This window comes from Hylobates moloch, unplaced genomic scaffold (assembly GCF_009828535.3).
Source record: "Hylobates moloch isolate HMO894 unplaced genomic scaffold, HMol_V3 SCAFFOLD_11, whole genome shotgun sequence".
Lineage (NCBI taxonomy): Eukaryota > Metazoa > Chordata > Mammalia > Primates > Hylobatidae > Hylobates > Hylobates moloch.
Window position 1 is genome coordinate 55,188,188 of NW_026652286.1, and position 13,991 is coordinate 55,202,178.

The following is a 13,991-nucleotide window of genomic DNA, read 5'->3' on the forward strand; positions in this document are numbered from 1 at the left end:
TGATAGAAAATGTTTTCTACTTTATTTTTCTAAACCACCATGGGATAGGACCTATTTCATTTTCTCTTCAATTGCAGAAGAACTGAAGGTTGACCGCATGAATTATTAGCTAAAGACTATATTCTTGGAAGGTACCAGTGTATAAGCTTTATGTGATTACAAATCCTCTAATGCCCACAAATCAATTTCCCTCCTCGTTAGCCCTTACTTACCCACTAACACAGTGATGACCTTGTTGCTGGCATATTGTTCTATCTCCCGCAGCCACTCAGGAAGGCAGCGGAAGGATTCCTCACAGGTAATGTCATAGGTGAGGATCAAGGCATTGGCGCTTCGGTAATAACTCTGGGTAATGGACCGAAATCTCTCTTGACCTGCTGTGTCCCAGATCTGTAGCTGTAAAGGCATAAGGGAAGAATCAGGTGGAGAAGGATCAGGTTGGAGAAAAAAAAGAAAAAAAAGCGTTGCCTTGCTTTAATTTGGAAATGGGAACACCTTTACCCAAACAATTTCAGTTATTTTCTGCCCTAAAAAAAAAAAAAAAAAAAACACTGAAAATTAAAAAAAAAAAAATTTGTTGGGTGTGTTTCTGGTTAGGGAGAGGGGCTTATTTTGTTTTGTTTTGTTTTTTCTTTGTTAAGAGTTTCCCTTTCATTCTTAAAAAATACATATAAGAAATTTGTCAAGCATTTATTATGTGCCAAGCTCTATTCTAAGCATTTTACCTGTGGCAACTCACTTATTCCTCACAATAACCCTATGAGGTAGATACTATTACAATGCCCATTTCTTGCATGAATAAACTGAGGCACAGTGAGATTAATTAACTTGTTCAGCATCTCGTAGCCAATATGTCCCAGAACCAATTCAACCAGGCATTGTGGTCCCAGAGTCCACGTTCTTAATCACAATGCCATATTACAAAAGGTACGATACAGGGCAAGCGTGTATCAAATGTGACTGTTGGCATTTAATCAGCAACTGGAGGGAGAGCCAACCTTACCACTTTTCCAGTTCAAAATTCAAATGGATGTATTAAGGTATTATCTTTGTTAAAGATAACAGGAATCATGCCATGGCAGACAACAATATAATTTCCCTTCAGGTTTCTTAAGTTCTATGACCTTGGCCAAGTCACTTAATCTCTTTGGGCTTTGATTATTTCTTTATAAAAAGTGGTTAATAACACACAACCTGCTGAAGGTTCACTTTTTCTGCAGTTATCTACCAGTTCTAAGTCCTAATAACTAATAATTCTAATAACAAAGAAGAAGACAATACTTCTCAATTTCCCTGCACAGAGTAGACAACTACTGAAAATGAATTATTCTCCAGAGAGGCTGCTAAGTGTAGAACAAATCACAAGGTCTTGAGAAATAAGAACATCAACGAAAACAATAATCTTTCCTTCTAATTGCACAAATTTCACAGGTCACAGGTGTATTCACGTCCAGGGACATAAGACTGCTTCCTCAGGAAGGCTTTCCAGAACCTTCAGATTAGGCTAGGTTCCCCACCCTCCCACCCTACACAGTCTCCCTTGCGATACATCCTGTCATTCTCCCTCATTGCACCTGACATGCCTGAATCATTTATTTGTAATAATTTGTTTAATAGCCATCTTTCCCACTAAACTGAAAGCTTCATGAGGGAGACATCAGGGTCCATTTAGAGCAAATAGAGCACTTGGCAAATAGGAGGTGCTCAAATATTTATTGATGGTCTCATTTAATCTTTACAACAACCCAGTGAGGTAGGCAAGTGTACACCTCCCCGTATTAATGGAAACTGTCCCTTAACTAACTAGTTACTCACTAAGCTCGGACTTGGCATCCAGGCCTTCTATTTCCAGTTGAGGACTCATTCCATGCTCCCACGCTGCTGTTGCCACCAAAGACTAACTAAAATGTGCATCTGTATCCAAAGAGGATGAATCCATTGGTGTCACCCTCTGCTCATACTAGCTTAGCTAAAGAGACTACTGAGTGACCCGTAGTCCCTGCCATGAATCAGCAGCACACAAAGGCTCTCCTTTCATCTGCAGTTGCAGCTGCTCTTCGATGATACACATGAAAGCCTGTGTATGCTAAAGGCCACTGTACAGATGTTACAGTTTTTGCTGGGACAAAGGCTATTTCTCTTCTCTGCCTCAAACCTAGAGACACGGTTCCCCTCTGCCAGGATGTGTCTTAGAATAACGGGCTATTGTTTTAAAGCTGCACTGAGCCCCTAAAACACTTGTGATTGCGATGTAGGTACTGTTCAGTATTAGAAATCAGTGTGTTCCCACATCTTGAGAACAGCTTCGAGGGTTAAAGCCACTGAAATATTTTCTAGAACAGTGATTGTGTGAGCATGCCAAGATATGTTACCTTCTCATAGGTGGCTGCCTGTTTCTAGCTGACAGTTGATTATTGAGGATATTGGTTTCACCATTCTCTGCAATTCATTTGCGCCTTTCAGCATCTATAGGACATTAATATATGCAAGGCACTGTGCTAGGCACATGGAGTATATAAAGATGAATAAAACACAGGGAGGATATAAAGATGAATAAAATCAACCCTGATTTCAAACAGCTCAGTCTATAGAAAGGACACACACAGTTAATTAACTATAGTAGAATACAAGATGTTCTATTAAAAAGGAAGAGAGTGTCTCCTGCTGTTAGTCTCATGCCTGTCAATATGTTTTCAATACTGCAGCCACGGGCTTTCTAACCACTCTCACCTTCAGCATGCGGCTACATTGTTTGTCTACTCTCCTCTTTGCACGACTACTTAAACTCCATTGCCTCACTGTCATAATAATGTACTGCAATCACTGGTTTACTACTCTACTACTGAGTTCTTTGAGAGCAAAGGCTGTCTTCTATTTGACCTTACACCCCCAGTACCTTCCTAACACAGTACACGTTATGTGGTAGAAACATTTGAATGATGGCTAACTAAATGAACAAAGGATTGTGGAATCACAAGGGAGGAACTGGTCAATTCTACTTAACAGATTAGTAGAGTATTAAAGAAGATTTCACAGATGGAGCTAGATGATAGTAAGTTCCTAAGGGGCAGTGATGCTTTACCATCACAGTGCTTGGCACAAAACATTTACTACAACACAGGATGGAGGAATGAATGGATGGACAGATGGTTGAAGAAACAAATACATATAAATACTTTCATGACTCTCCTATCTATCAACATAGATCTGATTGGAAAGAGATAAAACAAATGTTCTGTTTCTATTATGATTAATCTCCTAAGGCTAAAATGGTTTAAATTGAGCTTAGAGTTTTGCTTATTACTCATTAATTTATAATAGACTAAAAAATATATAAGAAAGTTCTGTTTTTTCCATTTTTTTATTCTGCTAAAACATACATAAAATTTATCATTTTAACCACTTTTAAGCATACAGTTCAGTGGTCTACATATGTTTTAATTATATTTTCTACCAGAGGTCACCTTCATAATGCAGACCATTTTAAGAGAAGGGCCTCTTCATTAATTTTGTTTTTACTGATTTGGCGCTTACTTGGCCTTAATAGCTACAAGAATCTAATACCTTGGTTTTCCTGCCTTCAATCCTGGGAGCCATCCAGGAAAGAATGATACTTGTAGAGGATACTGATGAGGGTGTCAGGAGAGTGGTCCTGCCACTCACCAAGCAGGTGATGCCATACGAATCACTGGTGGATTCTCTTATCCACTGACTTTATGAGGCTCTGGGAAAGCCTGCAAACTACTAGCAAAAAGACACTGTTTATCACTGAGAAAAGATATTCGGTAAATGTTAAAGAAGAAGGATGACAGGCTGGATGTGGTATCTCACACCTGTAATCCCAGCACTTTGGGAGGCTGAGGCAGAAGGATTACTTGAGCCCAGGAGTGATCAACATGGCAACATAGTGAGACCCCATCTCTACAAAAAATAAAATGAATAGCTGGGCATGGTGGCACACACCTGTAGTCCCAGCTACTTGGAAGGCTGAGATGAGAGGATAACCTGAGCCTAGGAGGTCGAGGCTGCAGTGAGCTGTGATTGCACCACTGCACTCCACCCCAGGCAACAGAGCAAGACCCTTTCTCAAAAAAAAAGATGACAATAAGACAACTATGCAGTTCTGCCCTCTTCTAAGAAAGGATTAAAGAAGTTATTTCTCATAGGCCTACATGTTAATGAGGCCCTTAAATTCATGTGGTTGAAGAGGGCCATCCTGTATCTTTATTTTATATATTGGGCTTGAAAGAATCACAGGCAAGTTGATTTGGACTGGATTGGGGAGATGAGCCAACTGTCACTTTTTATAGATAAAGTTCTAGAAGCCTGAAGAGGTACTGGGGACAGAAAGTGTGCCGTGAATACAAATATGAGTAAGACACAAACCTTGCTCTTGGGGAGCCTGTGGCCTTATGGTGGAGTCGGATGTTATAAAAATATCAATTTTTGCAGAGTGTAATAAGCACTTTTTAAAATAAGGTTTGCAGAAAGTAGAATAAATGGAATATTTATGCCTGGGAATTCAGGAAAGAAAAATAAGCCTGTTCTTTAACAGCAGGGATCATTCCTTATTCACCCTTATTTATGGCCAGTGCCTGGAAGGTAGTAGACACTAAATCAAATAAGTGAACTCATATACATATATATGAATGGAAAACCCAAATATTTGGAAGTAAAATGCATGAAATAGTAGTTATCTTTACCCAACTCCTTGGGTAACTACCTCCCCTCCGCTAGGACAACAGAAAGCTACAAAAGGCTCCTCCCATCAATGCCTCCTGAGCACACTCCTGTCTCTCTTTCCTGTCCCCACAGCCTAGCTCCTTCTTCCCACCCCCTACACTATTTTTGTTCACTTTTTAGTTAGCATTTAAGTGGATTTCATACCCTGCTTTTATCTTCCAGTGCTCCAGCTCCCCATTCACTGCTGTATTTGGTGTGGATGTCTCTGCAGTATGAGCTATTTTAAGGAGTCAGGGCTGGAAGAGACACTGAGAGAGCTTCTGGCCCCCACTCAAGGACCTCCTCCTAAACACTTCTCTGTGATGGCAAGTATCCAGGAAATGCTGAAGAGCATTATGGAGCTTCTCTGCTCTTCCCAAGGCACTCAAAGGAAGAAGAGCATATATGTATGGGAGAAGGATGCAAATAAATGGACCCAAATATAGGATGCTTAGGTTGGGAATCAAGGTAGAACTCTAAAATGCCAGTTTTCATCGTGCTGCTGATGGCTGGGCTGTTCTTCCTTTCCTTCCCTCTTTCCATCCCTCCCCCAGCCTTCTCTCTCTCTCTCTTTCTCTCTCTCTCTGTCTGTCACAAACACACACACACACACACACACACACACACACACACACGGTCTCGTTCTGTCACCCAGGCTGGAGTGCAATGGCACAATCATGGCTCACTGCAGACTCAACTTCCCAGGCTCAAACAATGCTCTCACTCAGCTTCCCGAGTAGCTGGGACTACAGGCGCATGCCACCATGACCAGACAATTTTTCATCTTTTGAAGATGTGGAGTCTCGCTATGTCTCCAACTCCTGGCCTCCCAAAGTGTTGGGATTATAGGCGTGAGCCACTGTACCCGGCCTTGGCTATCACTTCTTTCCATAAGGCCCAGCTCTGAAGAGCCAACTGTGGAACTTCAGTAACTCTGACGGCTGGTAGAGCACAGTGCCAAACATCAGTATATTTATCCTCCTTCCAGGTGATTTAGTCTCGCTTCACATTTCTTTCCATCACCTTCCTCCTTTCCTTGCTCCAGGTGATAGGCCTAGTGTGCCTTTCTTCCCCTCTTCTTTCATGGCAGAGGAGACCCCAGAAAGGCAGTGGGGTGTACTGGTTGGTGAAATGGGTTCAAATCCTGCCTGTCCCCCTTCCTATGCTTGTCTATGTGTAGCCATGGATAAGTAAGTTATTTAACCTCTCTGAAGCCAGTAAAATGAGGATAATACCACTTACCCCACGGGTTTACAGTAAGGACTAAACTAAATATAACATATGTAAAAGCACCCAGCAGAGGCACTGGCAGATTGTAGGTACTCAATAAACATTCTCTCCTTTGTCCTGTTCCTGGACACACCATACTTCTTCCAAGTACCAAACCATCCAGAAGCCACAAAGGCTGGAGGGGCAGGAAGCAGGGGCTAGAGAGCATGTATCCTTTCCCATACTCCTCATTTAGTGTCTTTCCTTTTTAGAGACAAGGATATGATAGGAGACAGGATAATTTAAATAAGTGATTCATAATGAAATATAGAAATCAGGAGGCTCTTTCATGGGGTTGCTGTTTAGAGGAGGTAGCACCTGCTTATTGACCCAGCTCAAGAGATCCAAAAAGAAATTTCTTCCTTATCTTTATGTCACTTGTGACATTACAGGAGACAGGACAAACTTGCCTTAGCCATTTTCTGTCTTCTAATCTGTAAACACATCATCCAAAATTCCTTCCTTCCCCCATAAAAAAGACTAGAAGAACTCTGGAAATAAGCTGTTATGGCTGAGTGCATTGTTTCAATGTGGGTTTCAATTAGGAGATTTAATAAATGGTTATGAAAGCACTACTTCCCCTAACCTCTCACATAGCACCTGACAACCTTAGTGAATATTTAGCACCTTACCTTTACTTTTTCACCATTAATCTCCACTGTCTTAATCATAAAATCAACTCCAATTGTGGCTCCTTGACCTGGGGGGAAAAGACCCTGAAGAAGAAATAATAGAAAAGAACAGCTAAACAAATATTTCCATTAAATGAAATTCTTTCTCCTCTCCCCCAGCAACACCCATCACCAGGTCCTTCCTTCAGCTGAGTTGACTGGTAGAAAAGAGAACTCTCCGGGGACTGTTGTGGGGTTGGGGGAGGGGGGAGGGACAGCATTAGGAGATATACCTAATGCTAAATGACGAGTTAATGGGTGCAGGAAATCAACATGGCACATGGATACATATGTAACAAACCTGCACATTGTGCACATGTACCCTAAAACCTAAAGTATAATAAAAAATAAATAAATAAATAAATAAAACATTCAATTTATCTTTACCCCAGTAATTTGAGAAACCACCTTTATAAAATATTTTATCAAATATTTTATCACATTTCTTTAACAAAGAAAAATGTTCATATAAAAAAAAGAAAAGAGAACTCTGGTTACTCTCAAGGGAGCCCTGTGCAACTCTGTATGCATGTCTTGAGGGAAAGAGAAAGGAGGGAGAAAGTGGGAGAGAGAAAGGCTGAAAGAAGAGGAAAAAGATAGGAGGACAGAGAAAAGGAGATAAAGATAGGTGAAGGAGAAAATTGAGAAAGGGCAGGGGAACCTGATTTTAAGAATGAAACAGAAAAATCAGACACGAAGGTAAGATTGAAGGGCATGCGACCACAGGGATGAGATCAGAATTGGAAGGGTCAGGGCAAAATGGATAGGCTCTTTCTAAGAGGTAAAATCAAGGATACTTAAAACTAGTTATCAGTCTTGAGCATGGACAGCCATGGGAATGGGCAACAATATGAAAAAACAAATAAGAACTCAGCATGAGAAGCAGGAATAAGACAGTTTTGGGATCTGTCTTTTTGGATCTCCTGAAGCTTCTGAATTTTCCTTTGCCCCAGGGTGATCACTGTTTTCCTCAGTTCAATGTACCATGCATATGTAATTACATGGGATCAAAGCCAAAGACACTGGGAAGATAATCTAAGAAAATTAAGTCATCAAGGAGACAGTAAGGTAGAAACAGCAGTAAACCAGGAGGTAGCAGCCTTAGGATCTCTGTGTAACCTCAAACAAACCACTCACCCTCTCTGGGCCTCAAATTCAATGAGTTTGAGGCTGATGTAAGCCATTTTAAAACAAATAAACAAAATGCTTTACTTCAAACTGGAAACTTAACCAGAAAGATGAGATTTTAACAAAGGTACAAGTACAATTTATGCAATTTACTATTACATAATGTTTCCTATAAGCTTAGGGAGGGAGTTGGGGGTAGCAAGAAATTCTGTCAAGAAAGAACTCTTCACCCAGTTTCTCTTCCCTCTTCACTTATATTCCAGAATTTCCAGAAATTCAAGTAAAATGGACATTATTAGTTCTGGCAACTATGACTCAGATATCTTTAATTAAGAATTATTTAATTAAAGTTTTAGCTTAAAAGACTGAACTTCAAAAGAAAATGTTCTACTGCATGTTTGCAAAAGATGTAAATATAAACATTCATAACTTTACTTTCAAATATTGAATCAATTTTCTTCTATTTTGGCTTGGCTCAGATACAAAAGCTGTCAAGTTTCAAGTTTATACCTCCAGATGTTTTGCACCTCAACAAATGCCAAGAAGTTAAACAAATTCTTCCCAATGTTTCACCTACCATTTTGTTCCCCAACCCCTGTGCCTAAAAAACAGCTAGATCCAATTCATTTTAACTGTCTGCTAAATAACAAAAACAACATAATCTTGCCTCTGAAATATGAGTTTATGGTGGAGTTGAGGGGCTGGGAGGGGTAAAATGTAGACATAAAAGACAAATAAGAAAGAAGAAAAAAAGCTTGTTGGCAAAAAATTACTGTTGAAAACGGAGACATTTTCACAACTAATGACAGAGTTTGTGCTTTTAAAGGGAATGGTCTCAGAAGTTAGAATGTATAGGAGATAGAAATTATCAGGCTGAGAACCTGGAACCCGGGTTCTAATCCTATCCTTGCCACTCTATCTAATCTCACAATATAAGATCCTAAGCAGGCATTTAGCCCCTCTAGATCTGACCTTTCATCTATAAAGTGAGAGAGGTGGGTTGAATAATCTCTAAGCGACCTTTCAATACTAAGACAAGGTCAAGGAAACTTTTGATAAAGGGACTGAAAACTTAACTACATCTCCGCAGTTTTATCCTTTTGTCAAAAGCAGAAAATATGACTAATGTTAGGTAGAAGTAAAACCAGCTGGAGTTTCCAATGTATCTCCATGGCGGTTGCATGAGCCCAGATGCCTATTAGCTTGTTACTTTTGATTTCACCAGGCCACAGCTTAGTAAAAAAGCATGAGTTCTATTCACTTATCATGGGAAAAACCCTGACATTTCCAAAGTGACTCTGGGCCCTCTAGCTGTTTGTTATTCAATCTGCCTCTTTCATTTTCCACAAAACCACAGACTGTCAGAGCTGGAAGGGGCCTTGGAGCTCACCCAGCCCCTGATGTGCAACAGGCAGTCCCAGGAAAGGGAGGTAGCTTACCGGGGGCTCATAGAGTAAGCCAGGGGCAGAACCAGGACTAAGACCCATGTCTCAACTCCCAAGCCAGTGCTCTTTCCACAGCACCAGGTTATCCTATGCCTTAGATAGAGGAGCAAGTTCCAATTTGCTGAACAGTACTTTATGAAAATTCAAGATATGTATGTAATGGTCCTACAAAGGGTATCATTCATATTTTTCAGGGGAAAACACACAAAAAAGGTCAACTTCAGAATGATTTCTATATAAAAGCAGTATATAATCTCCAGCAGTGATTCTCAAAAGGGCAGTCCCAAAGGGAACTTGTACTTAGATCATATGATAAGAATTGAATTCAACCCAGAGAGACCATTCAATTCAGTTCAGATAATTCTTCACTATTTTCATTTTGTTCCCACTGAAGAGGTTTAGAAAATTGGCCTATTTGGTCCTAAATGAAAATGATTCACTCGAGTTTCCTGGGAGGATGTAAGGGGGCATAGGCAGAGTTTGATTGGTTTCATTTGTATTAGAGTTTTTAAAAATTTAGGTTCAGTTTGACGTCCAGATTTATTTGTTTCCACCTGGGGATTATTAATCAGTAACTTACTTTCATCCAATAATTTAGTTTTGATACTGCACACTGATAGCAAAACCACTTGCCTTTGTCATTAAAGGAAGCAAGAAGAGGCATGGGAGGGTTGGTGGAGACTCCCAGGGCCATGCTCCCGTGAGGTGATTTAAAAACCCCTTGTCTAGGCTACAAAGCAGATGCAGCTTTCAAAGGGCGCATCAGGAACTCACAGCAAAGACCCTGGCATTGAAACTGGTCATCTATCTCAACAGATTCCCCCAACCCCTCCGGCTAGACTGACAAATCCAACCCTGGGCTTACAAGTTCCCTTACGAGTTCCCTTACCTGAGTGAATCTTCGGACGAGGCACGTCTTCCCCACACCAGCGTTGCCAATTAAAACAATTTTGAACAGGAAATCATAATCTTCCATACTCATTTACACAGCTGCAAGGCAAACACAGGCAAAAGTGAGAAGGGCCCAGTCAGACTTGCCCACAGAGCTCAAGCTGCACCAGCCTTGTCTCCGGGGGAACAGGTCTGACTCATTTAAAGAGCAATTTAAAGCTCCCCTCCGGTGACCCTGCCAGCAAGACAGAAACACAGGTGTTTGGTCACAGACGGACTTTATTCCTTCTCAGCTACCTCATGCCACAGAGAATAAATGACGCAGATGTGCTTTCACCTGGTAACCTTTATTCCTCCAAGCTATCATGTCCCAGTTTCCTCCTGTGATAAATCTGTTTTCTTTCAGCATGAAAAGGAGATGACAAACCTCTGTGCAGGCAAGCTGGGGTGCAAAAAAGCAAGGACAATAGCGAGCCCATCCAGAGCTTACAGGATGTTTATGGAATGTGTATGACTCTGGAAAGAGGTGCTAGTGATGGGGAGACTGAATGAAGGGGAAGGAACTATAAAGGGCCCTTTTAGTCTCCTGCTTCTGGAAGTCTTAGGGTCTTACAAATGGTAGTCATAGCCGTTTTTCCCCTCTACCTCCTATACATCTGCCAGCCATGCTGATGCTACAGGTCCTCCCAAAGTGCCTGTCAGTTCACTCCTCTGGGCTTTGGTATGTGCCATTTCTTCTGCCTGGGATGCCCTCCCTTCCACCCCTTCTGTGCCTTGAAGTCCTTGAAGGTCCAATGCCAGCATCTCTTTCTCTGAATCTTTCACTGATCTTCCCCAAATAAAGTTAAAGACTTTCAACACTCCTCTGTCCTAAAACTTCACTTGCTGTATACAATTGTTTGTTCAAATATCTGCCTCATCCTTAAGGGATGGGATTATGCCTGTCAGCTCTGTTTCCTAGCCCCTGGGACAGAGTTACACTTTGTAAATGTCTATCCTATAGAAATAAAAAATTAATTAATGGGCATGTTGCTTATGTGTAGGCCTTAGTTTCTCCAACTGTGCTAGAAAGACTGTGACTAAAAGGGCATACTAAAAGAATGCTCTGTCTACTTCAGTGGACGGCTGTGAAGATTTTTAAAAACTTACAAAAGAACCTTATACAAAAATTACCCAGGTGTGGTGGCACGCTCCTGTAATCCCAGCTACTCAGGAGGCTGAGGCACAAGAATTGCTTGAACCTGGGAGGCAGAGGTTGCAGTGAGCCGAGATCACACCACTGCACTCCAGCCTGGGTGACAGAGTGAGACTCTGTCTTAAAAAAAAAAAAAAAGAAAAAGAAAAGAAAAAACAACCAACCTTAATACACATAAAGCCCTATCCTGGTAAAAGCAATTGTAATCTACTGGATGCCTACTATAGTATTCTGTTATCACCACAGGAAATACAGAGAAGAGACAATGTCTGCCCTCAGGACCAACATGAGAAAAGTTAAATAATGAAAAAAAAAAAGCTAAATAAAAATTTGCGCCAACAGTGCAACAGTGGAGCTCTTTTCTTAAGGTGTAGGCAGAACAGACCCAATAGACTCTGGAGAGAGAGGAAATAGGCAGTTAGGGAGCTCATGAGGGGAAGGGTCCTGGGAGATAGGGAAGCATCAGGGTCACTCCTACTAGCAGACCTGGAGCTCAAATGCCTGCAGGCTTGTAGGGCAGAGAGGAGAGCCCAATTAGCTGAACCTGTCAAGTAGCCAGGGGAGTAAATTCCCCGTGTGCAAAGATGATGTCTGTGTAGATTTCAATTAATCCTTGGAAAAATGACTGACAACCAAGCCAACATGTAGGTGGCAGCTCATGGGGTTCCATCCCAGTTCACTGGGACTATGAAGGAAAAACATTTCTCTGTACAAGAATCTGGGTCCATAAGCAGTGGTAGCATTATACTTGGCCCTTTATGTGTATTTCCATTTGTTTCTACAAGTATATAAGGTTTGTATTTACTAACACATTATCTATTTTACAGATTAGTGAACTGAGGTTAAAGGAAATTAAGAGGGTGGCCTGAAATCATAAAGCTAAGAGCCAGACTTCATGTTCCAAAGGCATATGGTATCATAAAAAATGGAGCCAGAGAGACCGAGGTTCATACCCTTGCTGCACTGACCTTCTAAGCCTGTGCCTTTGGGCAAATGACAATTTTTCAAAGCCTCAGCTTCCCCATCAACAAAATGGGGCCAATAGCACCTATACCACAGAATTGTGATGCGTGAAAGAATGAATGGGAGCCCCTAAGGACAGCACCTGGCTCTTTGTCACCCAAACTCCTTAAAATGATTCTCAAAATTTTCCATGATCTGGTTCCTGCTGTCACTGCCAGCTCTGTCTCCTACCACTCTCCTCATAATCCACATTCTAGGCTCACTGGATTTCCTCAGTTACTTAAATACCATGAGGATTGCTTTTCTCCTCAGATCTTCACATATATTGTTCCGTCTGCCTAGAACACAAAACACAACTGAATCTTGCACCCTCCCCACCACCTCAAGCCTCCCCTGGATCTCAGCTTCAACATGACTTCCTCCAGTCTGCTCCTCTGACCTACGAAGGTCCTGGGCCTCCCTGCTCTAGGCTCCCACAATGCCCTCCTCCTTTCCTGCTGTAAACTCACCATGCTACCTGTAATTAATTACTCACATATCTCGCACTCTGGCCCCATCTCTCAGCACCTCAGCCCTATACACATGTACACTCACGACTGTGAGCAGCACGAGAGCAATGAGGTGTCAGGTTGAGTCCAGATCCTAACCCCTCCCCATCATCATCATCATCTCATTCTATATTATTAAGTCATTTAATCTCAAAACAACCCTATGAGAGGGACGCTATACTGTTAGTATCCTAATTTGGTAGAGGGGGCTGCTGAGACACAAGAGAAGTTAAATAAGCTGTCGTAAGGTCCCACAGCTGATAACTAGTGGAGCTGAGATTCATACCCAGATAATCTGGCTCTCATATTCATGTCCGTGAACCACTACCCAAGTGCCTTTCACAATGCTGGCTCAGAGCAAAAGCTCAAGAAAGATGGATGAATTACATGATGAAGGCAAGCACTTAATCAATGTGATCACCCTTTCCTCTTCCTCTCTGGCTTCAAATATAAAACTCTACCACCCTGTAGAAGTTTAAATAAGAATCAAAGTCAAACTCCTGATAAACACTCAGGGACATGATATGTAAACTAAAATTCAATAATGCTATTAGAAAGAAAAATAATAAAACTCAACGGAAAGTCACACGGACAGCAGGAAGGCATGAAGCTCTGTGGACCACAACTCTCTGCTTTCATAAGCCCATAAGAAACAGGAAACACAGGACTGGACTGAATTCTTTTTCTGTGCCTAGATTGTTTGACACACACTCATTTCTACATCTTTGCTGGAGGTCAAAGAACCAAAGCAGGAAATCCAGAGGAGAATGTCAAAAGTAAAGATTTTAGAAACAGGGCTCTTAAAGAAGGTTAGCGGTGCCCAAATTATGCACCTTTAGAAAAAGAAGGTGAAAAAAAGGCTTTGTCATAGTGAACATTATCTCATGTGGTTACCACCTGGAGCAAGCTACAGAATAAGTTAAGACACTACCCCTTGCTATAAGAAATTACTCTAATGCTCTGTTGAATGTGTTTTTGTTCGTTTTGCTTTCTTTTGTTTTTGAGACAGGATCTTGCTCTGTTGCCCACACTAGAGTGCAGTGGCGCGATCATGGATCAAGTGATCCTCCTGCCTCAGCCTCCCAAGTAGCTGGGATTACAGACACAAGCCACTGTGCCCAGCTAATTTTTTAAAATTTTTTGTAGAGACAGGGTCTCA

General features: G+C 41.4%; 1 protein-coding gene across 2 annotated transcripts in view; it reads right to left on the bottom strand.

Annotated features, from left to right (window-relative positions):
• Positions 1 to 13,991, bottom strand: part of RAB30 (RAB30, member RAS oncogene family) — a 97,128-nt gene that overhangs the window by 10,886 nt on the left and 72,251 nt on the right. For both annotated transcript variants that reach the window (XM_032167036.2, XM_032167037.2), the window contains exons 2-4: positions 10,125 to 10,225; positions 6,624 to 6,707; positions 213 to 396 (exon numbers count right to left, since the gene is read on the bottom strand). In XM_032167036.2, the coding sequence (XP_032022927.1) occupies positions 213 to 396; positions 6,624 to 6,707; positions 10,125 to 10,217 (361 nt within the window). In that variant the 5' untranslated portion in view covers positions 10,218 to 10,225. The remainder of the gene's footprint in view (positions 1 to 212; positions 397 to 6,623; positions 6,708 to 10,124; positions 10,226 to 13,991) is intronic.